The sequence below is a fragment of the Takifugu flavidus genome, chromosome 8 (genome assembly GCF_003711565.1).
Source record: "Takifugu flavidus isolate HTHZ2018 chromosome 8, ASM371156v2, whole genome shotgun sequence".
NCBI classification, from domain to species: Eukaryota; Metazoa; Chordata; class Actinopteri; order Tetraodontiformes; family Tetraodontidae; genus Takifugu; species Takifugu flavidus.
The window spans coordinates 10,175,452-10,201,533 of NC_079527.1; the positions used below are offsets into that span (position 1 = coordinate 10,175,452).

Sequence of the window (26,082 nt, forward strand, 5' to 3'; positions counted from 1 at the left end):
GCTGGAGCTGTTCCATAAAAGCGTCGACTGAGACTTTTATTTGGGGGGCTTACAAGTGTTGTCAGTTTAACAACATAGTGTTGGGCAACATAGCCACTCAGATCTTTGCCTAGGAGGGTCTCTGTTAATATTTCCTCCTCTTCCTCCTCTTCCTCTTCATATGGTGTAATGCTGCTCTGTCTCTGTCAGACAGCTTTTACATGAGCCAGGATCTGCGCATCTAACTCAGCAAGCCACAACAGAAACCAGTTTAAATGGAATTGAAACTAACGTAATCTGCCTAAACTCCAGAAAGTCACACCTTCATTTTGCAATCAGTAGCGGTGGTGTTAGATTAGATATACAATCCTTTTCTTATTAATCTGGCTACAATATAGCCTAATAAAACGCACAGCCATCAATAATTCACTGTATGATGCGCGACGACAATAAAGAGACTGACCTTAGTTTATCTCAGCTCGACTACAGCTGACAGGATTAATGTGCAGGGAGGTTTGAATCGTGCAGGAACAGGAAGAGTCTCCTGTGTGGACTGGAAACTTTGAGGGTGGAGCGCGCATCGTGCGCTTTAACCTGTCCAAAATAATCCAGCCGCAGATTTGTAACCGGAGCAGGTTCTCTGCAGACCTGCCGCAACCTGTATTGCAACTTTAGCGACACTCGATATAAACTGGTATCCTCGGGCAGGTTTGACAGAGACGCAAATCAGAAAGGAAGGGGGAAAAAGGCAAATTAAATGCGAATACTCCGAAATGTCACCGTATTCGTTGTGGTTTTGGGCTATTTTCGCAGCGATGACAGTGGCCATTTCGCAGCCTTGACGCGTCCTGCTATGAAGTAAGACTGATTATATTCCGCGATTCTGAAATTCGAGGGGTATTTGTACTTCCTGAATCATCATGAGTTCCGATTCTCCACTTCAGGTGCCTGGATTCTAAAACGCCACTCGCCAAAGGTAGCTAACATCCCTGCGGATATACGACATCTCCGGGACATTCGGACTGTCTTTTCACCAACCCTGTGTAAAATACACGGGGCCGTCTCCAATTGTGATTTATTTGGACGCAGGTATCTATATATGTAAAAAATATTTTAAAAATATTTTCCCTTGACCAACGCTACGTTAGGTTAGCATCATCGTGAGCAGGCAGTGATATCAGAAAGGTTCATTAGCTAGCCTGTTAGCACCCCATACAACGGACGTGGGCTGACACTCGGGTATTTGTTGTAGTTATTGTGCTTGTTTTTTTAAATAATTGTTCATGAATAAGGTACATAAATAAACAGGTACAGACAGGTGAAGACCACAAGTGCCACATATTGACATTGGATCGTGTCTGCAGTAAATATTGCTGTCCGACAAGCCTACGTCTGATTTCATCATTGATTTCTGACTAAATATTTAGCATGCATGTTTTATTTATTGATTTTCAAGTATTCTGCAGGCGCAGTTTCACTTTGGCTGATTTTTAAAAAAAATACATATCTACCTTAATCTCTTTCGCCTTTATCTTATCTGCACATCTGTTGCGCATTATTAGCCACCTTCTTAAAAATCTATCCATTCACTAAACATTAGGAATAGCCATGAACAGCCCAGCCCCTGAAGTTGTGGCTGGGTACCCTGGTGGGGGTGTGGTGGAGAAAGAAGCCCATCCAGAGACCACCCTGGCCAGTGCCTACTCCCCAGTGGACTACATGAGCATCACCAGTTTCCCCAGGCTTCCAGAGGATGACACATTGTCGGGGGAGAACGCCGCCAAGTCCCGAAAAGACGATGACAATGTCCTGAGCGAGCAGGAGACAGGTAAATCCACTGGATCTGATATAATTTTAATATGCATAATTATAATGTGCAAACACAGGTGACTTGAGTTTCCAGCTGCATTTTAATGTGATACATGCATAATACATAATACATAATATAATACATAATATACTGTATAATACATTCTACATTATATTCACCCCCGCAGACCCTGATCTGTTTCTGAAGTCAGCTCGCCTTCAGCGCCTCCCATCCTCCGCATCGGACCTGGCCAGCAACGATTTGGTGTCTTTGCACGAGACTACCAAAGACCCCTTCACAGAGGGCTGCGCCTGCCAGCGAGATGGGCTGACGGTCATCATCACAGCCTGCCTCACCTTCGCCACAGGGGTCACTGTGGCTCTCATCATGCAGATCTACTTCGGGGACCCGCAGGTAGCGCTCTACGTCTGCTGTTTTCCTCCTGAGATCCACTCCTGCGAGGTCAAATGTTTCCAGGGGATAATACAAGAGGGAATAACACTGCCTTCATTTTTTTTTTTTTCTCCCATTTGTCGACTCATTTTGTTCAAGGTTTTTAACCAGGGCGCCGTGGTGACAGATGTGGCTCAGTGTACATCTCTTGGCTTTGAGGTCCTGGCAAAGCAGGGGTCCAGCGTGGACGTTGCCATCGCCGCTGCGCTCTGCTTGGGAATCGTCCACCCTCACACATCTGGAATTGGGGGGTAAGATGAAGGAGAGGAAGAAAAGGGGCTGCCTTTAAGATTGGATTTGATTGGATAGGTCCACAACATCAAAGCCTGCGCTGTGTTTTGTTTTTCAAGCGGTGGCGTGATGTTGGTGCACAACATCCGTAAAAATGAGACGAGGGTAATCGACTTCAGGGAGACGGCGCCCACCTCCCTCCGAGAGGAGATGCTGACGTCAAACTTGGATCAAAAGGTAAGGAATTTCACACCGAGAGAAGAAAACAGTGGTTTTGTTTGCATTGTTTAAGGTGCGCTGTTGTGTTTCCAGCCTGGCCTGTTAGTGGGAGTACCAGGCATGCTCAGTGGGATGCATCAGGCCCACCAGCTTTATGGAAGGTAGAGCTGCTGCAGCTACTATTGCGTTTAAATGTCCTCCCCATGGAGCGCTTTAGAAATCAAAGTCAGAGTTTCACAACTGTTCCCTTCCCAGCATGCAGTGGAAAGATGTTGTTGCTATGGCAGCAGATGTGGCCAGAAATGGATTTAACGTAACTCATGACTTGGGTGAGTCGTTTCATGTGGTTCAGGTTTTGGTGTGAAAACATCAGTGCCATCGGCAACGATTTCTCTCCAATTTGTCTTTTGCCCTCTCTCTTTTCAGCTGAAGCTCTGGCTAAAATGAAGGAGCAAAACACGTCGGCTTCCTTTCGGGACCTGTTCCTACCCAACGGCCGGCCTCCGCTGCCTGGCCTGTTTGCCAAGCGGCTTGATTTAGCCGCCATCTTGGATGCTGTTGCTGTGAAGGGAATATCAGAGTTCTACTCCGGAAACCTGACCCAGGAGATGGCAGCAGCAGTAAGATGATGTCCTATCTGTGTTGACTGCTTTACAAAAACCTTTTTTGTGTTATTTCTTTATTTTATCTTATTTTTCTGTTTTAATAGGTGAAAGCAGCCAATGGCGTCCTCACAGAGGAGGACTTTGGAAACTACAGCACAGTATTGCAACAACCAGCTGAGATCAACTATCAAGGTGCTTTAAGAACAGGCCTTGTTACAGCACAGTGGTAAAACATAGCTTTAATTTGATGCATTCCTTGATTTTATATTCTATTTTGCTGCTGTGTTGGGCTGCATCTGTAGGTCACCACGTGATGACGACCCCAGCCCCACATGCGGGACTGGCGGTGGTCACCGCTCTCAACATCCTTGAAGGCTTCAACATAACAGGCCAGATGCTCAGGAACAACACTTTTCACAGGACTGCAGAGGTTGCACTGCAACAGCGTCACTTCCACGTTTCCAAAGTCTGACATTTGTTGTTTTTAACTTCTAATTTTGCATGAATCTCCCAGGCTGTAAAGATCGCTCTTGCCCTGGCTAGTGGGCTGGGAGACCCCATGCATGACGACTCTGTGCTAGAGTTGGTTGAGAAGATGCTGAGGTAAACACCCTGCTGCACGTTTACACCCGTACTTATGTCTGTGTGGTCATGTGACTCATTTGCCCAACGCTGTCACCTTCTCCAGTAAATCGCAGGCTTCCCTCCTGCGCCAGATGATCAATGACTCGCAGGCTTTCGCCGTCAACCATTACGTTCCACCATTCACGCTGGAGACGGGCGCAGTAGCTGCGCAGGTGATGGTTATGGGCCCGGACGATCACATTGTGTCGGTCATGAGGTGAGTCCAGTTTTATCGGATTTACTGCCACTCTTTTTAAAGCACGTCTCGGTGACATTTTAGAACGGATTGACACTTTATCCCTCTCGGTTTAGCTCGATGAACAAACCCTTCGGAAGCGGGATCGTGACTCCTTCAGGAATCCTCCTGAACAGCCAGATCCTCGCGTTCTCTTGGCCTAATAAAACAACTGGAGCATCACTTAACCCAGTAATTGTCTTGGCTTTTGATAGTCTGGTTATTAAAACTGTTCTTACAGCTGTTCCTCTTCGATTTGCTTGCCATTTCTATAGCACAACACAGTCCAACCTGGAAAGAGACCCATGTCCTTCCTGGTGCCCACAGTGGTGCGGCCCGCCATAGGTCTCTGTGGCACATACGTTGCTGTAGGATCTTCCAACGGGGATATAGCTCTCAGCGCCGTCACACAGGTAATTTCCTCAGTAGAAGAATTAAAGACTGACGTGCAGTGTTGACGTGTATCTGTTTGTCTTCCACCGCAGGTGCTGATGAACGTACTGTCTTTGCGTCAAAACATGAGTGACAGCTTAGCGCACGGAAGACTCCACCCACAACTGCAGCCAGATTTGCTCCTGGTGGATAGTGAGTGGTCAATCTACATGCAGCCTTATTTCCTCAGCAGATAACATCAACATTTGTGTTGGAGACGTGCAGATCCGTGACAGACGGATCTGAGCGACCCACTCATCTCCATCTTGTCTCACAGGCGAGTTTCTGGATGAAGATGTGGAGGTGCTGCAGGCCAAAGGCCACAAGGTGCAGAGGACAGAGCTACTGTCATTGGTGGAGGGCACCCGGAGAACCAATGACCTCATCATCGGCGTGAAAGACCCTCGGAGTGCCGACGCATCTGCTCTCATGATGTCTAACACACCTTAGAGAGCGCCTTATCCACCCCACACCTACAGGCGATGATAACATTAGTAAATAAATGACAGACTGTAGGTAAGTGTAGTAGACATGACATTGCTTTCGAAAATAAGTCAATAACTACACGCCACTTGTCAACAGTTCACAAGCGGTGTGGCTTTTAAAGCTATGCTAACAAACTTGAAACTTGAGAGGCATCTATTATTGGATTGTAAGGATTGAAGGTTGTGGTTATTTGCACATGTAATATTTGTCCACGCGACTGTATTGGAGTCCCTTCGTTGGTCTTCAGTTATTCCATTTAAGTACAATATTCTATAGAATTGTAGAATCTCAAGCATTCTGAATGAAGTAATTCCACTGTTACTGCTTGTTGTTTAACTGTTTAAAGCATTCGATGGATCCCCAGGTAGAATTTCAGACAAAAACTTGTCTGGTAGAATTGCAACTATCTTTAATTTTTGTGAATACTGAATACTTGCTTCAGGTTCCCGAGAGAACAAGCTAATTTAGTTGTGTGGTGTAAAGCTAATTTATGGTTGTAATATGCATTATTTTATTTAGACGGGGAACAGAAGGACACATTTTTGATTCTTTACACATGAATTTAATGTATTTTTATATAATGCCTGTCATCTGTATTTGTTATATTAAAGAAATGCTATTTTAGGTTTACAGAATATGTTTTAGAGAAGGTGTTCACGCTCATTTGTTCATGTGTAGTTTGACATTGGGTGCTGTAATTTTGTGAATGTTTTCATTTTTTAACAAGTTTATGTGATTTCAGATTGAGACAATGCTGGATGGTCAAACATGTTCATTACTATTTGCTTTGCTACAATCTAATGCCTCATGCAGATGTACACTAACAGAGACATTTGATGTGATGTGCATTTGATTTGAAAATAAACTCTTACACACACTTCAACGCCTTTTTGCATTCAGTGCATTTTCTCTCTGACATTCTCTATTTTCAAGTGTCTTCCCCAATTTACCCATTACACAGTCGTGACATGTTTAATGCTTTTATTTAGATAATTTAAACAGGAAATGTTAAGTAGAACCGAAAATAGGTTCAGAAGGCCAGGGATCAAATGCAATATGAAGGCTACACATCTTCCAAGAAAACAAGGAAGACATGAAACCGCTAGGCTGGAAATACGTGTTAGGTTGTTGTGGAATAGTTAAGTTTCGTTAAAGTGATGTTTCTCTCTTCGTTGTGAATTTTATTTTGTAAAGATCTGACCGGAAGCTGTTTCTGTTCGCTTTACGTCGCTTCTGAGTCTGACTTGCCTGTGTTATACATGTTTTGTTAGCTAATCTGGCTAGCAGATGTCGGCTAATTGAACTTGTTTTCAAATGAATATACGAGGTAAAGTTTTGTTTTTTTCTTGCGCACACATTCCCGTTGAGTGTAAATGGTACAATAGAACTAACAACCTGGAGGCAGATACATATAGTTTAAATGCATTATGATGGGTTAACTGCATTGCGACCCAGCCTAGCTAGCATCTGCTAAATGCAGCTTTCGAACCATTTTCGAGATTAATTGTAGTCTAGTTCGTGGTGCAGAACTTGCTCGAAATGTGCAGCGGTTTTATTCAATATTTTGTGTTGTACCTGTATGAAAATTTATGGTGACATTAGGTAGAGAATTTTCTTGTTCTCCCTGCCGAGTTTGATATCGCCATGTTAGCATTAGAGCGAAGGCCTGTGCTACACTTGGCCCGATGATAGGAGCGAAGTTCGTTGCCGGTTACCGGTAAAATAATTGTATTCGTTGCCACATTATCTGGCATTGATATAAACCAGTTTTAGTCTCTTTTTACTACAAGAAGTTACTCATAAAATCTGTGTCAGAATACTGGTGAAGCATCCCAGCTCACAGTGACGTCAGTAACGCACAAGTATGCTAAAACATTGTTATAAAAAGGCCATCAGTTCAGGAGAAGTAGGTTTATAATCATAATTTTGCAACTGTTTACGTTGCAGTGTAGGATATAACGTGTAAGTGAGTGAGTCTGACGTTTTGATGGTTGGCATACGTCAAAATAGAACACCAGTTTGGGCTAAATCCATTAACGGTGTCTTTTATCCAAGTCGATGCAATTGTGGAGTTTAGAGCAAAACTATTATTACTGCTTAATCATTTGTTATGTGATGCTGTTCTGTATTTCTGCAATTTCATTCACCAAGAATGTGAAATAGTCACATAGAAAAGACTAGTGCAACATCCTAACCCTGTTATTGTGTTCACATGCTTGTTTCCTTGTTCAATTTCAGCATAACACGGTCCAGTCGCCACTCCTAGGATGGCGCATCGACGTTCTGTACCTTCGCTGTCTCACAGGACAGAATCGTTGGAGCGTAGCAATGATTCCGACATTGATTCCGGCGTTTGGGATGATGCCGACGAGGAAGCTGATCGTTGCATCGGGAACATAAACGTGGAGGAGGAGGAAAACAAGCAGGATGAGGTGGACGAAAAGAGTGCCGAGGAAGGGGACTTTACAGTTTTTGTTGCCTTTCGAGGCAATATGGATGATGAGGACTTTACACAGAAACTTGACAATATCCTCAGTGGAATAACAAACATCCTGGACATGGGTTAGTTACATTTTTTTATTATTAAGTATTGAGTCTGGTTTGATGGAACAGTACAAACAGTACATATGGGCCACGCAAGCGCTGTTGTTGTTAGCTCCTTCTGTCATTAACCTTTACACCCAGTTTGTTGCTTCTGTTGTGAACTTTCTTTTGTTTGTGCATCAATGTTTGGTGTCATTTCAGTAAAATATTAAATTTAATCCATGTGATTATGTTATTACTGTATTTGCTCAGATTTCCTCACACTCCATTGCCCATTTTTCAGGTTCTGAGAGGCTTCGGCCAAACAACGTAGAGCCGTGGAACAGCGTGCGGGTTACATTCAATATTCCTCGGGATGCTGCTGAGCGACTTAGACTACTGGCCCAAAACAACCAGCAGCAGCTTAGAGACCTGGGGATCCTGTCTGTGCAGATTGAAGGTAAGAGATCAGGTTTTTTTTAGCATTCTTTATTAAAGGGACAGATTTTTCAAATCTCTCATGTCGACATATAGAATAGAGTCCATTATTAATTGATGTTTTAGGGGAAGGTGCCATCAATGTGGCCATGGGACCAATTAGAGGACAAGAAGTCAGAGTGAATGGACCAATGGGAGCACCTGGTCAGATGAGGATGGATGTAGGCTTTCCGGGCCAACCTGGTTCAGGTAGGAGTTCTGAGAAAGTTGGCAAATTTGTTTTTGAATTGGTAGTTTGGGCCACGTTTCCCAGAGTTTACAGTAACAGCAGTTAGTAATCATTAATGAGTTGGTTTTCTGTTGCTCATATTCCGCAAGGTGGCGTAAGGATGGCTAATCCTTCCATGGTTCCTCCTGGGCCTGGAATGGCGGGTCAGGCCATGGTGCCAGGCAGCAGCGGACAGATGCATCTGCGCGCTCCAAGACCTTCACAGACAGGTTTACTCATTTTTTTAAATATACATGTCAAATGTCCATTCAGTTACTTTGCATTGCACAAATATTGGAAAACGGGATTCTCGATTCACAGATGGTATGGATCCGATGATGCAAGGAATGTCAGTGCAGCAGCAGCAGCAGCAACTGCAGCACCAACAGGCTGGTCCTCATGGCTCCGCTCAGATGCCTCCCCAGGCTGCACATCACATGCAGGCTCTGCAGGCCGGGAGGCCACTCAATCCTGCAGCATTGCAGCAGCTCCAGCAGCAGCATCACCAGCAGCAACAAGCCCAGCAGCAGGCTCAACTGTCCCAGCTTGGACCCAGACAGCCATTTAACCAACCTGGTGAGATGCCTGTTCCCCCTGGCTGGAACCAGTTGCCACCTGGGATGCTTCAGCCTCCAGCTGCCCAAGGAGGCCCTGTCTGGAGAAAACCACCACCCCAACCACAAATGGTTCAGCGCCCACCCTCACTCGCGTCCGTCCAGACCCCCAGCCACCCACCGCCGCCTTACCCATTTGGTAGCCAGCAGGCCGGGCAGGTATTCAACTCTATGGGTCAGGGCCAGTTACAGAAACAACAGCAGGCAGTAGGCCAGTTTGCTGCACCGCAGCCTAAAGGCCCACAAGGACCTGGTGGGATTGCAGGGCAGCCCAGACCTCCCCCACCCATCCCACCAACATCTGCACAGCAGGGCAACCTCTCTGCAAAGTCCCCCGGCTCGTCTTCTTCACCTTTCCAGCAGGGTTCACCTGGGACTCCTCCCATGATGGTTCAGAGACCTACAACTCCCCAGGGTTTTCCTCAGGGTGTTGGATCCCCAGGAAGGGCAGCCCTCAGCCAACAAGCAAACATGCAGCAAGCTTTCATGGGAATGCCCCAGCATGGACAGCCTGGGGCCCAAATTCACCCAGGTTGGTAGCCATCGTGTATGCAACGAGGCTCAAAATGATTGGAAGTATTTGCATTTTGACCACTCCATGACACGTAAATGTGTGTCAATCATTGTAATAGAAATTGTTATGAGTATTTTCACCTTCTCCATTGTGCTTTTCTAAAGTTGTGAAATGATACTCATTCCGATCAAGGAAAGTATTTGACAGCTACCTATTTTTTGTCCCGTGGTTTTCTAAGAGCTTGTTGCTCAATGAATCATCACATTTGTTCTTTTTGAGAATCTCAGGAGGACTTGGTCTTATTTATTGCATTCCTACTGCCGTTTGACTGACCCAAAATGACATGTGATTATAGGCATGGCAAAGCGCCCCATGGGTTTTCCAACACAAAACTTTGTCCAGGGTCAGGTGAGTGGTGCCACCCCTGGAACGCCTGGAGGAGGACCCGGCCCACAGCTCCAGAGCGGTCAGGCAATGACTCATACAGGTGACGCCCTCAGCACCACAAACACAACTTTATGTGGTTTTTGAAGTTGTCGTTTGAAGCAAAGCTAAAAAATAATTTCAGTTTGTAATTAAGATAAATTCAGAAAATTGATTTTTTTTTTTCTTTCCATGCATTTGAACAGGACCTCAACCATCAGCCTCAACACCAAACACAATGCAAGGTCCACCCCATGCCCAACCCAACATTATGGGTGTACAAAGTAGCATGGGGGGCCCTCCTGCTGGTACAAGTACTGGGCCAGTTATGGGGCAGCAGCAGCCTGGCTTACAGACTCAGATGACTGGCCTCCAGCATCAGGCCCAGCCCGTGTCCTCCTCCCCCAGCCAGAAGGTTCAAGGCCAGGGTTTAGGTCAAACTGTCCTCTCAAGGCCCCTCAGTCAAGGGCAGAGAGGAGGGATGACCCCACCCAAGCAAATGATGCCTCAACAAGGCCAGGGGGTGATGCATGGGCAGGGTCAGATGGTTGGAGGCCCAGGGCACCAGGCCATGCTCTTACAACAACAGCAACAACAGCAGCAACAAAATTCCATGATGGAACAAATGGTTGCCAATCAGATGCAAGGTAATAAGCAGGCTTTCGGAGGCAAGATCCCAGCTGGAGTCATGCCAGGCCAGATGATGCGTGGCCCTTCTCCAAATGTTCCAGGTAACATGGCTCAGTTCCAGGGCCAGGTTGGCCCACAACAGATGACTCCACAGCAGCAGCAACAAATGGCTCAACTTCAACAACAACAGCAACAGTTGCAGCAACAGCAACACCAGTTGCAGCAGCTACAGCAGCAACAACAGCAGCCACAACACCAGCAAATGAACCAGCAACAACCACAGCAGGTTCCTCTTGCTGGCAATCCCAATCAAGCTATGGGCATGCATGGGCAACAAATGAGGCTTCCTGTTGCTCATCCTCTTATCCAACAGCAGTTGCAACAACAGCAGTTACAACAGCAACAGAAACAACAGCAACAGGCAATGTTACAACAACAGCAGCAACAGCAACAACAAGCAGTGCAGCAACATCCACATCCAATGGGAGATCCTAACAATGGATCAGGTGAAATGGGGGTCCAACAAATGGTCCCAGATATACAGGCACAGCAGCAACAGGGCATGATGGGGGGTGGTCAGCACATGCAGATGGGAAATGGCCACTTTGCTGGCCAAAACATGAATTTCAATTCCCAGTTTCCAAGTCAAATGCCAATGGGCGGGGCCTGTGGACAACCTGGAGGATTTCCGGTCAGCAAGGATGTAACGCTAACCAGCCCTCTACTGGTTAACCTGCTGCAGAGTGATATCTCAGCCAGCCAGTTTGGTCCAGGAGGAAAACAGGGAGCAGGTGGAGGAAATCAAGCCAAACCAAAGAAGAAGAAACCCCCAAGAAAAAAGAAAGCAAAAGAGACAGAAGGACAAGGAGATGGGTAATTTATATTTGTTTTAGTTTTTTTATCATTTAATTACTAAAACAATCATTATTTTCAGGAGTTTTAAAGATAATGTTGTCTTTTAGTGGTCTTGATGGAGCTGCTGGAATGGAGGAATCTGATTTACCAAATCTTGGTGGTGACCAGAGTTTGGGCTTAGACAACACAGGTCCAAAACTTGCTGATTTTGCCAACAGGCCTGCAGGTAAGAGAGATAATGTTTGTATTTATAGTTTCCTTCATTTTCAGTTGATTCTTCAGCTAAAACAAACTAGTGGGACAGTTTTATTTTTAAATGCATTGTCACTATGCACTTTCTAGGCTTTCCTGGCCAACCAGGAGACCACAGGGTTTTGCAACAGGTACCTGTGCAGTTTATGCAGCAACAACAGCAGCAACAGCAACAACAACAGCAGCAGCAACTGCAGCATATGCAGCAGCAACAGATACAGCAGCAGCAGCAACAGATACAGCAGCAGCAACAGATACAGCAGCAGCAGCAACAGATACAGCAGCAGCAACAGTTGCAGCAGCAGCAACAGTTGCAGCAGCAGCAGCAGCAACAAATGCAACAACAAATGCAGCATCAGCAAATACAGCAACAGCAGCATCAATTACAACAACAGCAGCAGATGCAACAACAGCAGCAGATGCAACAAATGCAAATGCAGGGTCTCCAGAATGCTCAAGGACAACAGGGGATGACAGGGCCACAAACGTCAGGTCAAGGCCAGCCTCAAATGCATCCCCACCAACTGCAACAACAACAACAACAGCAGCAGCAGCAGCAACAAACACAGCAGCAGCAAACACAGCCAACCTTGCAACAACAGGTAGATGTTTCATTGTTTAGCTTTTGATAATAAATGTGTGTTATTAATGATCCAATTTTGCATTTTAGCAACAACAGCAGATGATGATGATGCTGAAGATGCAGCAAGAGCAGGCAAAAAATCGCATCCCTCCTGGCGGACAGATCCCTCCCAGGGGCATGGGCAATCCACCTGAGGTGCAGAGACTTCCTGTGTCACAGCAAGGCAACATGCCTGTAATGATCAGCCTTCAAGGCCATGGTGCAATACCACCATCACCCGACAAAGCAAGAGGGATGCCGATGATGGTCAACCCACAGGTGAGATTATTCTTCTGTCTAGCATTACATCAATTGTTTCTAGTGTGCTGAACAGTATAGTTTTTTAACCTATGAAATCTAACTTATTTAAGTATGTACATTAATCTAGGCCAGGCATGTATTGATGAATTTTGTCCACTTGTCACAAAGGAAAAAATGGCCTGTTTGTAGAGTTTCTTCTTGGTAATTTACTTAAAATTATTAATGTCGTCTTTGATCAGCTAATGAATAGATTTTTTAATCTCCAAAAACATTGTGTATTTTCTTTATATGTTATAGATTGCAGGGGCTGCACGAAGACCATCCCATCCTGATGTGGGTCAGGGTCCTCAAGGAACCGGCCCAGAAGACTCTGCTACAGGAATGAATCCAAAGCAAGAAAGGCCTGGGGGCCCAGAAATTGGGGTACAGCCTGGAAATGGGACTCAACAGATGATGGCTAATCCTGGCTCCAACACTCACATGATGAAGCAAGGCCCGGGACCTGCACCAATGCCCCAGCACACTGGAGCCGGTCCCCAGCAACAGTTAACCACTCAGCCACAACAAGGAGGTGCCATACCTGCCCTGCATTTTCCCAGTGTCCCAACAACTTCACAGAGTTCCAGACCCAAAACCCCCAACAGAGCCAGTCCGCGACCATACCATCACCCTCTCACTCCAACTAATCGTCCACCAAGTACTGAGCCCTCTGAAATAAACCTGTCACCTGAAAGGTTGAATGCCTCTATCGCAGGACTATTTCCTCCCAAAATCAACATTCCTCTCCCCCCTAGGCCAAACATTAACAGGGGTTTTGACCAGCAAGGTCTTAACCCCACAACCCTGAAAGCTATTGGACAGGCACCTCCTAACCTGACTCTACCTGGTAACAATAACAACGGGACTGCAGGTGGAAATAACACTAACAATCAACAACCTTTTTCCACTAGCACTGCAACAACAGGGGCCAGCTCCAAGCAGGACAAGCAGCCTGGAGGCCAGGCCAAAAGGGCCAGTCCTAGCAACAGTCGGCGGTCAAGTCCGGCAAATAGCCGCAAATCAGCTACTCCAAGTCCAGGGCGACAGAAAGGGACAAAGATGGCCATTGCGTGCCCTCCCCCTCAGCAGCAGTTAGTCAACCCTCAGGGCCAAACTATGATGCTAAGCCCTACTTCAGTACCGCCAAGTCCAGTGTCAATGCCTTCACAGGTTGGTGGTAGCGCAGAGACACAGCAGCCCCTCTTTCATGGTGTACAAGGTAACCCTGTTGAAGGAGTCCGAGAAAGTCAGGGAATGGCAACAGCAGAACAGCGGCAGGTGCCCCAATCCGTGTCGCAGCCTTTGAGGGATTTATCGGCTCCTAGACTGGCAAGTCCTCGTTTCCCTGCACCTCAGCAGGGTAAACCTGACTTGGAAAACCAGACTGGCACATCTGATAGACAACAAGTCCACACAGCACCTGGACAGGACTCGGGTATTTCACCTACTCAGAGATCAGCCCCGACCTCTCTCAATCAGTTGTTGGATAATGCAGCTATGCAGAACGTGCCGCTTCGGCCTGTGCAGAGTAGTACAGGTAGAGATGGTTTGGGAAAAGACAGCCCCAAATCTGTATTGGATACTGAAAGACAGGTTATTGGTAATTCTAAGAATACAGACATGCCCACTTCTGTCTCTACTACCATCACGACTAATGAATTGGAAGCCAAAGCCAAACCTGTTTTCCCCGTCTCTACAAGCAGTAGCAATTTGCAGCCTCCTTCAGTTCTCACATCACACCTGAGCACTAATGTAAACTCCAATAATTCTGCCTGCCTGAATCAGCCCCCCGTTTCCAGCCATAGTAACAATCCTAGTCCAATTGCAACTGCTGCATCTATCAACTGCCCCACACCAAGCACTAACACTAATGTGTCCACCGTCCCAAACCCAGTCACGTCTGGCCAGATCATTCCAGCCTTAACCCTCAGTAACTCTAGCTCGACTCAAAACCAACCCAGTTCGGCTCCAAAACAAAGTCCTAGTCCTAAACCTATAACGAGTGCCCAGTCAGTCATACAGCTACCTGTTTCTTCGAGCACAATTTCCGCCAGTCAGATCACTGTCTTTGTTACCTCTAATCCCATCACTTCTACCCCCACCCCTGCTCAACAGGCACCCACATCAATGGTCTCCACTATGGTAGCTGTACCAAACAAGAACATAAGACCTCAGGACATTCGACAGCAGACCCCTGTTGCCCGAACTCCCCAGTTTATTACCACCACTCCTGTATTTATCAACCCAATTTTTCAGGTTCCTGGGGGATCTGTTGCTCCCAATACCACAGTGGTGCCACATTCAGTCACCATGATGGGACCTATACAAGTATCTACTACAAACATCCAACTTTCTGCTGCCTCAAGCTCTACTCAGTTATCAGTGGCAAACATGACGAGCGCTCAGTCTACACGAAATACTGTTGGACAGGTCCAGATTACCAGTATGACCTCAACAGCACCAGTTGGTACCCAACAACCTGCTCAGCAAATTGTCCCAGGAGCACTGAAAATGGATAATCAAGGCGAGGTTGGCTCTGGCCAGAAAACCGTTCCCCTGGTGCAGCAGCCACCTTCACGTTCAGTCGCTTCAGTATCAGCTCCCTTTCAGCCACCTCTGGTTTCTACTCCTCCCTGCTCCAGTCCTGGAGCAGTAAATGCAATGCGCAAAAGCCCCATGTCTCCAGTTTCCACTGCACAGGTAAAAGGTAAACCTGCACAGGCCGGTGTAGTTGTGACTGCTACTGTTGACTCCCAACAGAGCCCCGCAGATCGACCCCCGCAGAGCACCGCTGGGGCAGTGCCGCCGCAGGTCTTTCATCCCCCGACCAGTGCTGCCCTTCAGACTGAAGCCCCAGCTCCCCGTACAACTGCAGCTCAGAGCAACGTAACGTTGCCCGCGGTCTCCTTTTCAATTCCAATCCAAGTTGCGGTTCCTACACAGATAGTCAGTCAGGTTTCAGTGCCTGCACCCTCGTCTGTCTCAAGCTCAGTCAAGGCTTTACCTTCTCAGACTACTGTCGCCACTGCAGTTAGTGTCTCCTCTGCTCCTTTACTATCTACGGTTGTTCCTGGACAAAATAGTGTAAAATCAAATGTTCCTGGAACTGGACCTCTTCAGGATGTTCCCCCCATCACATCACCTCCAGTTGCAAACCTCAGTGGAGTACCACCATCTCAGTCGATTCCTGCACCTCTGGAACCCTCCTTACCTTCCACTGCCGCACCTACTGAAGCCAGTCAGATTGCCCCAGGTAAATATGGATTATTATTGATATTATATTCTGTGTCTCTTGATGTGAAGTTTCATCCATGGTCGTATTAATATGTTTAATGTAATTCCAGTTGTCATGGTGATATGGCATCTCCTGGGCGTGTACATTTAAATTTTTCAATACAGTTTCTGCCGGTCACCAGAGAAATATCATTATGCACATACAAAGTGTGACTGAAGTTATTTAATGTTTTCTTAACAGAATCTGTTCAGCAAGAAAAGTCACAAGAACCTGTTGTCACTGATAAGATGGGTAGGTTTACCCATCTATGTAAAATGAGATGGTGAAATGTAATTGAAATAAAATCCACTCTTTATGAGCATGTTTTGCAGGTAGAAAAAAAGAATATAATGGTGATTTTTTTTTTTTTTAATGCACAGGTGAAGACATTACTGCAGGTTCTGAGCAGGGGTAAGACTTGAAACAGAATGTAAAATATGTGTTTAGCCTTTCATATCATTCAGAATTTACACTGATATGTCCTAATGGTTTTTGTAAAACATGACATTCGTGTAACACTGTACTTTTTACTGCCTAATTGATCCTAAAGCCCATATTTACACGTATAGTTTATCACTGTTTTTCCATTTCTATCACAGATGGGCGAAGAAGCCCATCAACTTAGTCCCAAGGTGTGTAATTTAACATGTTTACACCACGAAAACACAGTGAACATGTCAATGCTATTCATGCTGTTGCGGCAAAGACGGTATGTCGTCATCTGGTAGACGAGGAAAAACAGCACAGTCCTGAGTGTTGCCTGTGGTTCTGATAAATCTCGTACTTTTCCAATTAAGTCACGCATACTTGTGTTTTCTCTTCCTCGCTCTTTGTTGTTTTTCAATCTGGTCCTCCCAGAGCTACGGCAGAGAAGCCCAAGGGACCGAGCAGACGCAGCTCCCGGGCCGAGAAAGAGGTGGAGGAGGAGCCAGTAGTGGACAGCGGCACCAGGAAGAGGTCCGCCAGACCTGGAACCACGACTGCAGTGAAAGGTGTCTGTCAACCAAATAAGTCACCTTCAAATGAACTATTCCCCCCTCCCTAATGCACCCGTATGCTTCTTTTTAAACAGAAACTGGAGCGAGCCCCACCCAGGCCAAACGAAGGAAGTCTAAATAGCCTGTGAAGTTTACTGTAAATGTCTCTTGTTCCTTGCTGTGAATCCGTTTATATATTAGTTACTCTGTCCCAGAGTAGGAGTTTTTATCCGGAGCAAGAACCCATGTACAGATGAGAATAAAAATGGCGCTACTGTTTTTGTTTTTATTTTTGTCCATGCTATCAATGTGAGACTGTAGCTAGAATGTGGGCGTACAGTATGTATTAGTGTGGATGTGCTTTTTATATTAAATGCTGGATTAATCTTGTGAATACTGATCTCAGAAGTTGTCACGATTGTATAATTATGTTGTAAAACTGAATTAAATTTTCTACTGCCTTTGTTTTGTGGAATTGCGTCCATTGATTTCTGTTTCTTTCAAACTACTGATCGCTATTGTGCGAGTGATATTTAGATGTTTTAAGGAAATTCTTGAGGAAAAATGGAACTGAAATAAAATGGTGCGTGGTTTTGCTGCAACCAAAGGTATAAAAGTGGGATTTATATCTGCATTGAGTCAACAAAACTTGACATTTTAGTATTTAGTAGCAGCTGATGGAGGTAAGGAGCACACAGAGTACCCTCTGCGTCGGGATGCTCTGAGCATGCGCAGTCCACAAATGTTCGGACTCCATTCCAGTGTATTAGTGAAGGTTCCCCCCACTTTGGTTCTCTTTTCCTCACATCCATCCAACATCTGTCCTCACTGAGAACTTCACCCGGCTGACCATGAGCGGAGAACACGGACATGGGGACTCTCAGGTAAGATGCTGGTTCGATATTCTGTGTCAGGTCCCCTTCCGTTACTGACCAATATTTATCATTTCCGTGTAAAATAACCCCCGGGTAATGTAAGAAGTTAACAGTGACTTTTTGCTTTGCCTGGAACTCTGAAATAATGTGGAGCAATATTGCGAAATCGCGGAATTTATCAGTTGAAACTTAAATACCAGCCAACCGGCATTTGCAAAATATCTACACTTAAATAAAAAATTTCTATCATTTGCAGGTCAAGCCTGGCTCTAAAGGAAGTGGTAGGTCCTCCAAATACCATTTTATTGATATTAAATATGATTTACGACAGGAATCATGATGTGTCTTGTGTTAGTTTCCAGAGGACAGAAATGGCGTCCCAGAGACTAAGTCCCCTCTCCTCACCTCTCTTGCGGCTATTGTTCAAAAAGGGGGTCTCAAATGTCCACTTGCGCCTCGCGTTTTTTAAACCTGTTGGGTTGTTCCGGAAGGGCCCGACGTCGTGTTCATTTTGCATGCTTCGATTTTGCAGTATGTGCGTGCCATGACGGCGAATTCTGGAGCCGAAAGTGGCAAAATTGAAGCTGAGGACTTAGTCTCTGCGCCATTTTCTTTTTCTGTACGTAGCTGCCAGGGCGCCGACCAGTGAGCCAGCTGTCAGCCGTGATAATGAAGACGAAAGCCCGGTGCTTTATCGCCTCTTCCCGGCCCCTTATCCATAGTGGCTGCACCCAGCCTCCAGCTGTCTGCCTGCAGCCCTCAGATTATCTCCAGTGCAAACACGAGATCCTTACACCAGCCTTAAAACTTGAAGTCGCAGGGAGAAAAAAAGTTGCACCATATCATTAAAAGCTTAGGAATTTTTGTGCAGAAATGATCCCCCCCCCCTCTCTGCGCCACAGCCAAATTGAGATTTCTTGCAAGACGAATTGGCTGCATGAGGGGATTGTGGTTAATTTCTATGCACAAGATGAGGTGTGCGTGTGTTACTGTCTTCACAGAGAAGATATTATCATTATAAAATTCCATCCCCAGGAAGGTTTTTGCCCAGCAGGAAGCATTTTAATATTGAAGACCAAAATAATTATTGCAGCTTAGGCATTTAACTGGCTGCACAGGGGGGAGGAGGGGGTGGGTGGTGATAATTTAACTTTGCTTTGAATGGGTCTCCATTTGCTGATTTTAAATGGTTCTTTGTTGTTGTTTAAAGCAGCTTATTAAAAACTAAAATTAATGCCAGCAATGACTAAGGTGCAGCACTCTTGAACAGAGACACAATGTAAGAAAGTGTTTGTGTAGATTTCCTGACTGATTTGAGCCAAATCCAAATGCTTTTTTTTGTCGTAGACACTCACAAGCATAAAGACAAGCACAAAGACAAGGAATACAGACACAAAGACTACAAAAAAGACAAGGAGAGGGACAAATTTAAGCACAACAACAGGTAGGATGCCTTCTGTTGAAAAGAGATTTTACATCATTGTGAACTAATGGCTGTTTACCCCTTAAAAATAGGAGTGAAATTTACTTTTTATCGATCTGAAAATACCCAAGAGAAGTTAGCCAGGTGGCAGCTTTGTTGTGTTCCCTAACTTCCGTTTTTCTGCCGGTTGCTGCTTTTGTTGCGTTTTTGCGCCTGTGCGCGTCTGACCTCGTGCACTTGAACTCTGACCTGCGTGTTTTCCAGCGAACATAAAGACCACTCCGAGAAGAAAAACAGAGACAATGAGAGGCTGAAGCACACTGACAGCAGCTCTGAAAAGCATAGAGAGAAACATAAAGATAAGGACAAAGAGAGGAGGAGAGAAGAGAAGGTTGGCACAGGATTCTCTTACACAGCTTTAAAGTTCACTGAATCAGTTTTTATTGATGCGTAATAGTCTTTACTAATTTCATTTTGTATTCATTTGTATTGCAATCTGATTAATTTGACATTTAAAATATTTTTTGCTATATATAGACACATGTAATAAAAGCAGGGGAATTAAGTGCTTGAAGAACCTGGCTGGGCTTTTAATTTTAATTTAATGTTTATTACAAGTATATTACAAGTTTTTATATACTATAAAATATGTATTCTGTACAAAAAAGCCATGTAAGATTAGGCTTTAAACTACCAAAAACGAAATATGATAAATATGGTAAATCAACATCTGTAACCTCAAATTTAAAGTTGTTTGGAAAACACACTCTGTTTCAGGTCAAATCATCCCTTATTGCCAAGCCTAAGAAGGAGAAAGAAAATGGATATGTAAGGTATCTTTAGTTTCTGTTAATTATATCTGACCAATTCAAATGGCACCCATTCTTGTTTGGTTAAATAGTTGGGATTAATACGCTATTAAATGTGCTTATTGTATGATTTAGAGACCTGAGTCCTGCAGCCATTAAGAACGAGCCAGAGGAAGATAACGGCTTATACTCGTCTCCACAACACAACAAGGCCTCCAGACGAGAGTGCGACGATGAAGAGTTTGTATCTCTCGTGTTTACCTACTGCACATCTTTAGCGTGCGACTCCTATATTTCACTTTTTTGAACCACATGATTGGCTTGCAGATTCGACTGCAAGCCCAAAAAAGTCAAGACGGAGCATGATAAAAAGTCAAAGAAAAGGAAACATGAGTACGAAGAAGAAGATGAGGAGGAGGAAGTAGTTAATGTTTTTTGCTGGCTATGCCTTCATTTTCAGCATGCTGGAGGGCTCTTTTTTAAGATCTGTTCTTTCTCGTTTCAGGACATCAAACCCAAGAAGAAAAAGAAAGACAAAAATGTAACGGAGGGAAAGAAATCCAAAAAAGACGAAGAGAAGTGGAAATGGTGAGAAGTTTCTTTCTCCCTTTCAGAGAAAAACACGCACAAATGTGATTTACTGATAGGAGTGTTGTTGATTAGGTGGGAGGAGGAAAGATCCACCGATGGCTCCAAATGGCGCTTCCTGGAGCATAAGGGTCCAGTGTTTGCACCTCCGTACGAGCCGCTGCCTGACAAAGTCAAATTTTATTATGACGGTGGGCCTGACTGTATTTCAGTATTTCAGTATTTATGATTTATTCTGTTTCTCCTGTTCTGAACTGTAGTGGTTTTGATTTTTTTTGTAGGCAAGCTGATGAAACTCGCCGCTCCCGCTGAAGAGGTTGCCACGTTTTTCGCCAAGATGTTGGATCACGAGTACACAACCAAAGACGTCTTCAGAAAGAACTTCTTCAAGGACTGGAGGAAGGTGAGATGTCCACGTTTGTTCTCTCCACAGCGTTGTCGAGGTTTGGTGTCGTACAACGTGACTTTTGCTGTAGGAAATGACATCAGAGGAGAAGTCCAAGATCACTGACTTGAACAAGTGCAACTTCGCCGGGATGAATGAGTATTTTAAAGCCCAGTCAGAGGCAAGGAAACAGATGTCAAAGGAGGAAAAACAGGTATCCCTGCACTCAATCACATGTTCCCCAGCTCTGAAGACATCATCTCACCTTAACCTCTAATGCATTTCTGTAGAAAATCAAAGAGGACAACGAGAGAATCCTCCAGGAGTATGGGTTCTGCATCATGGACAACCACAAGGAGAGGATCGGGAACTTCCGAATCGAGCCGCCGGGACTCTTCCGAGGACGAGGCGATCATCCAAAGATGGGAATGCTGAAGAGACGCATCAGACCTGAAGACATCATCATTAACTGTAGCAAGTGGGTAGCTCTCTCCATCACGGCGGATGTCTCCACTTCACTTCTGAGTGTTTTTTTTTTAAACCACAAGGTGGCCCTGTAAACCAACGGCAACTTCAGTAAAGCCACAAGAGCGCATGTAAAATCGTGGACACACACACATCAACACCCTCTGCATTATGAATGCCCTGATCTTAATCCCTCTCTCTTTTTTTAACTTCTTTTATTAATGTTCTTGCCCCTTATCTGCCCTGTCATCTGCTAAGTACTGGGCTTATTTTTAGATAACCTTCTCTGTCATCCTGTGCCTCAGGGGCAGAGTGTGTTTGTGTGTGTGTGTGTGTGTGTGTGCGTGTGTGTGTGTGTGTGTGTGTGTGAGATTGAGAGAGAGAGAAAGAGAGAGACAGAGAGAGGATGATTTTGCAGCGAGGTTCATCTTAAACGTGCGGCCGCCATCGCAGAGACGTCAGTAGTGGAGTCTATGTGCCTGATGCGAGACACGTGGCTGCAATGTGTCAAAGGTCATCTTCCTGTCACAGTATACCGCCTGTGTAAAAACAATAACATGACCCAAGGAGAGACACGTTGACCCACACATACTGGTCACAATGGAGTTGATTTTACAATAACATTTCTCTTCATGTTGTTGTTTCGTTTGTGGTGTACAGTCTAAACGCTTTCTGGAATCTGTTCGTTCTTTTACTTCAGGGACTCAAAGCACCCTAAACCTCCACCGGGGACAAAATGGAAGGAGGTTCGACACGACAACAAGGTGACCTGGCTGGCCTCTTGGACGGAGAACATCCAGGGCTCCATCAAATACATCATGTTGAATCCAAGTTCCAGGATCAAGGTGCAGAATTCAGGCCCCGTCTTCATCATAGACCACCTGTGTTTCTCTCTTTGATATGTGTCGCTCCATGTGTGAACAGGGGGAGAAGGACTGGCAGAAATATGAGACTGCCCGGCGGTTGAAGAAATGTGTGGATCGCATCCGTAACCAGTACAGAGAGGACTGGAAGTCCAAGGAAATGAGGATCAGGCAGAGAGCTGTGGCTCTGTATTTCATAGACAAGGTGAAGACAGTAGCAGTGTAGAATGATGTGTTGGGATAAAGAAGGCCTGCTACTGTATTTCTGGTTATTCCTGAATCAAGGCTTTTTCCATACCACTATATATGGTCTTTGACTTGCAGCTTGCGCTCAGGGCGGGTAATGAAAAGGAAGAAGGTGAGACCGCGGACACAGTGGGCTGCTGCTCCCTCCGTGTGGAGCACATCAACCTTTACCCCAAGTTGGATGATCAGGAGTACGTGGTGGAGTTCGACTTCTTGGGAAAAGACTCCATCCGCTACTACAACAGGATCCCTGTGGAGAAGAGGGTAAGAGCAGGGGAACTTCAGCGTTCTCTAGCTATTGTGTTGACGCTTACGGATGGGAGTGTGAATGCGATAAGGTGATATGAAGATTTATTTCTTATTGTTTGTACGGACACATTACAACATGTGCTGTTGGACATCTGTTTACGTTGGTGCAGCGCAGCTCATGTTATAGATGTCATTCCAACATAATGTTTTCTAATTTTGTCTCAGGTCTTCAAAAACCTCCAGTTGTTCCTGGAGAACAAGCAGCCTGGGGACGACCTTTTTGACCGACTGAATGTAAGAATAAGCAAATATCAGCCTGCAAAGGTTCAGACTCGGTAGACTGTTGACATTTTTGGTTGCTGTTCTCTTTCCCCTTCGCCTCTCCTGCAGACTTCTATTCTCAATAAGCACTTGCAGGAGCTGATGGACGGCCTGACTGCGAAGGTATTTCGCACCTACAACGCCTCCATCACTCTTCAGCAGCAGCTGAAGGAGCTCTCCTGCTGTGAGTAGCTGCACCTTCAACTGTAATTTCAGTAAATATCAGATTCAGACATGTCGGGCTATATTAAGTTAAACTTTGTACTCGACGACCGCTGTTGTGACATCGTTGGGTCTGCAGCTGATGACAGCGTTCCAGCTAAAATCCTGTCATATAACCGAGCCAACCGCGCTGTGGCCATCCTCTGTAACCACCAGAGAGCACCACCCAAGACCTTCGAGAAATCCATGCAGAACCTTCAGACCAAGGTAATCCGCCCTGGCATCCATCAGTACCACTTATTTCATCCTGAAACCTAAAAACCGTGGCTCTTGACCCGGATTGTTGTCAGCGCAAATTTGGTGTGGTTGCAGATTGACGAGAAACAGAAGCAACTGTCAGCAGCCAGGAAGCAGCTGAAGGCTGCCAAAGCCGAACACAAAGCTTCTCACGATGACAAGAGCAAAAAGTGAGAAAGCTGGACCCTTTACAGTACAAGACACCGTCACACTCTTATCTGTAACTTAAACCTTTACCATCGCTGGAATGTGAAGCCATAAACCTTTCTCTTGCCTTTAAACGTCAAGGTCTCTGTGTTTGGTGTCTTTTTTTAACGAGTCCATCCCTCCACTCTCTATTTTTTGTCTCTGTCAGGGCGGTGGAGGTGAAGCGTAAAGCTGTCCAGAGGATAGAGGAGCAGCTCATGAAGCTGCAGGTTCAGGCCACAGACAGAGAGGAGAACAAACAGATCGCTCTGGGCACCTCAAAGCTCAACTACCTGGACCCACGAATCTCCGTTGCATGGTATATGTGTAACCAGGGGAAAACTCCTGGATCAACATCTTAAAATAAGGATGTCAACTGAGTGAACCACCTACTGTTAAATAGACCAGCTTTCTCTCAGTGGGTGGGTGCACACGGTGCATATCTGCCCCGCTGACAGAAAGGCAGGAAATGCTCTTACATTGTAGGAAAAGGAGCAGTGCAAGCAAAAAAAAGCTAATGGCTGCAGAAGGAAAATCAGAGGAAGAAAAGCGTGTGAGCGGGGGGAACAATGGGGTTTGTTCCCGACAGCCAGGGAGCGTCCCCAAACAGTACTCCTTCTTCTAAGTGTTGGGAGTGCAAGAAGTGCTGGAACAGTAGGTTAAGTCACAGCAAAGGGGAGAACCATGATCTGGCTTCTGTAACCTCTGCCCCACAGCTATTTACTGCAAAGCTCCAACTCAGGCACAATAGATGCCACAATAGGATCCTCATTGTTTTGTATGATTATAAGTAGTAAAGGACGGGTTCCCTCCTTCTTAGGGTGGTGCATGAGAATCTACTCGGAGCTAATGGGTGTGTGCAACACTGAAGAAAACACTTCAGCTCCAGTTGATTGTTAGCACATTGACATGATTCTTATAAATAAAGAGTGTTATGAGATCGCACATACAAAGTAAAAAAAAAATCAGACGCACATTGTTTTAGCATCGTTTTTCATTAGAAAAATAGTGAGTTGGTGTCTAATTTCCCGTATGGGCCAAAAACATAGCACTGAGGTTGGTTATTAATTCTATTTTCATTTACTGGGCTCTGTTCACTCCTCTCTAGGTGTAAGAAATTTGGCATTCCCATCGAGAAGATCTACAACAAAACCCAAAGAGAGAAGTTCGCCTGGGCAATTGACATGGCCGAAAAGGATTTTGAGTTTTAAACTCTGGACCAACGCTCACGTCGCACCTTTTTTCGACCCTTTTGTCCTTGTTACTGTAAAGATGTTCCTTAGCGCAAATGTGTTGAGGGAGAAAGTGAAAGATGCTTTTTCCTCCCCTCCACTGAAAGAAAATGAGACCTTTCTGCTTTGGAAGATAGAACTTTGATTCAGATTTGGGTCGGTGTTTCGCAGTGGTGGACATTTCTTATTGGCTGAATGCACACAGCAGTTTAATCCAGCCACTGTGTTTAATTTGTAGCCACAGGCTAATTTGTTTTCTTCTCGTTTCATTACTGTTTGCTTGAGATTGACGATTCCTATACAACACTAAGCGAAGACACAATCTCATCCATGTTAGCAGGCTAACTGTAATGCCACTGATAAGACAATGTCCTATCTGCTACTTTACATGGCGTCAACTACTCCGGACTCTAAGCTGGAGCAGATAATCGTTGATTATGAAACCATTCAAGCTCCTAAAAGAGAACTTCCCCATATCTAGGAGCACTTGTTACATGTTCGGAAACATGCTTGGTTGGAGCCGTGACCACATTATTGTGCTGTATAGATGGAATATTTGTGAATCTCATCATGTTACCAAATGTGTATGTAGCTACAGCAGTTTGTCATGGTCAACTATAAACACGTTATTATTGTTATTATTATTTTTAGATATGACTCCTGAAATTTTTAAGACATCAGACTGATCAAAAGACTATATATATTCTCATAGAATAATGAATTAATAATAATGTGGATTGTAAGCACCGGCATGAACGATATTCGGATGAATTTCAACTGTTGAATTTCAGTGTGAAAGTTTGATACAATGTAAAAATGCTTCTGACTGATGAGTTGATAAATAATGGAAAGTCTACATAAAGATTCTGAATGTTGTTTCTCTTATTTATTGTATGTGTGCTATTTATTTCAGGGATGTATATATTTTGCCAGTTGAAGTCGCTATGATTCTGTGTTTTATAAGATCTATGCTCTGCCGCCTGATATAGTGCACAATGTTTTGTGTTTAAGAGACTGTGGGGACCCAGGTTTTGCCAAATGTCACTGAAGGCTGTTGTAGTGTGCTTGCCTACATTTCCAAATATGAATGGATGTGTTGCTTTCTTTGTCATTGATATTTCTCGTTGTTAAATCGTTGATCACACTATTTGTGATTGCTTGAGTGGTTATTGAGCTTTGTAGTTTTACTAATAAAAATAAGAATCTTTCCATATTTA

General features: G+C 44.9%; 3 protein-coding genes across 7 annotated transcripts; all 3 read left to right on the plus strand.

Annotated features, from left to right (window-relative positions):
• The first annotated feature begins 472 nt into the window (after positions 1-472).
• On the plus strand, positions 473-5,961 carry LOC130529612 (glutathione hydrolase 7). 2 transcript variants are annotated; one of them, XR_008951624.1, is made up of 18 exons: positions 473-837; positions 924-1,068; positions 1,580-1,807; positions 1,977-2,203; positions 2,342-2,493; positions 2,593-2,710; positions 2,786-2,853; positions 2,948-3,021; positions 3,119-3,312; positions 3,402-3,489; positions 3,600-3,727; positions 3,812-3,900; positions 3,986-4,138; positions 4,234-4,348; positions 4,432-4,569; positions 4,642-4,741; positions 4,866-5,130; positions 5,182-5,961. XR_008951624.1 is itself a non-coding variant. In XM_057040031.1 (17 exons), exons 3-17 carry the CDS (start codon positions 1,588-1,590, stop codon positions 5,036-5,038), a joined length of 2,037 nt encoding a protein of 678 aa, XP_056896011.1. In that variant the 5' UTR covers positions 474-837; positions 924-1,068; positions 1,580-1,587; the 3' UTR covers positions 5,039-5,961. The 2 variants fall into 2 exon arrangements, 1 of the variants encoding a protein (XP_056896011.1); XM_057040031.1 differs by having other exon boundaries at positions 474-837; positions 4,866-5,961.
• Positions 5,962-6,264: 303 nt separating this feature from the next.
• Positions 6,265-17,239, plus strand: ncoa6 (nuclear receptor coactivator 6). Of its 3 annotated transcripts, none has more exons than XM_057041445.1 (17): positions 6,265-6,401; positions 7,313-7,636; positions 7,902-8,057; positions 8,162-8,284; positions 8,414-8,533; positions 8,625-9,449; positions 9,787-9,918; positions 10,061-11,357; positions 11,447-11,565; positions 11,682-12,199; positions 12,271-12,492; positions 12,772-15,766; positions 15,989-16,039; positions 16,168-16,198; positions 16,387-16,419; positions 16,646-16,779; positions 16,860-17,239. In XM_057041445.1, exons 2-17 carry the CDS (start codon positions 7,342-7,344, stop codon positions 16,904-16,906), a joined length of 7,098 nt encoding a protein of 2,365 aa, XP_056897425.1. In that variant the 5' UTR covers positions 6,265-6,401; positions 7,313-7,341; the 3' UTR covers positions 16,907-17,239. The 3 variants fall into 3 exon arrangements, with proteins under 3 accessions (XP_056897425.1, XP_056897424.1, XP_056897426.1); XM_057041444.1 differs by having other exon boundaries at positions 11,682-12,193; positions 12,262-12,492; XM_057041446.1 differs by lacking the exon at positions 16,387-16,419 and having other exon boundaries at positions 11,682-12,193; positions 12,262-12,492.
• Positions 17,240-17,466: 227 nt separating this feature from the next.
• Positions 17,467-26,078, plus strand: top1b (DNA topoisomerase Ib). Of its 2 annotated transcripts, XM_057041451.1 has the most exons (21): positions 17,467-17,648; positions 17,896-17,920; positions 18,987-19,083; positions 19,327-19,453; positions 19,840-19,895; positions 20,007-20,111; positions 20,199-20,292; positions 20,377-20,459; positions 20,535-20,650; positions 20,741-20,862; positions 20,936-21,058; positions 21,135-21,322; positions 22,010-22,154; positions 22,234-22,377; positions 22,497-22,682; positions 22,893-22,961; positions 23,058-23,172; positions 23,290-23,417; positions 23,523-23,617; positions 23,803-23,952; positions 24,742-26,078. In XM_057041451.1, the coding sequence occupies exons 1-21, from the start codon at positions 17,616-17,618 to the stop codon at positions 24,842-24,844; spliced, it is 2,304 nt and encodes a 767-aa protein (XP_056897431.1). In that variant the 5' UTR covers positions 17,467-17,615; the 3' UTR covers positions 24,845-26,078. The 2 variants fall into 2 exon arrangements, with proteins under 2 accessions (XP_056897431.1, XP_056897432.1); XM_057041452.1 differs by lacking the exons at positions 17,467-17,648; positions 17,896-17,920 and having other exon boundaries at positions 19,840-19,890.
• Positions 26,079-26,082: the final 4 nt, after the last annotated feature.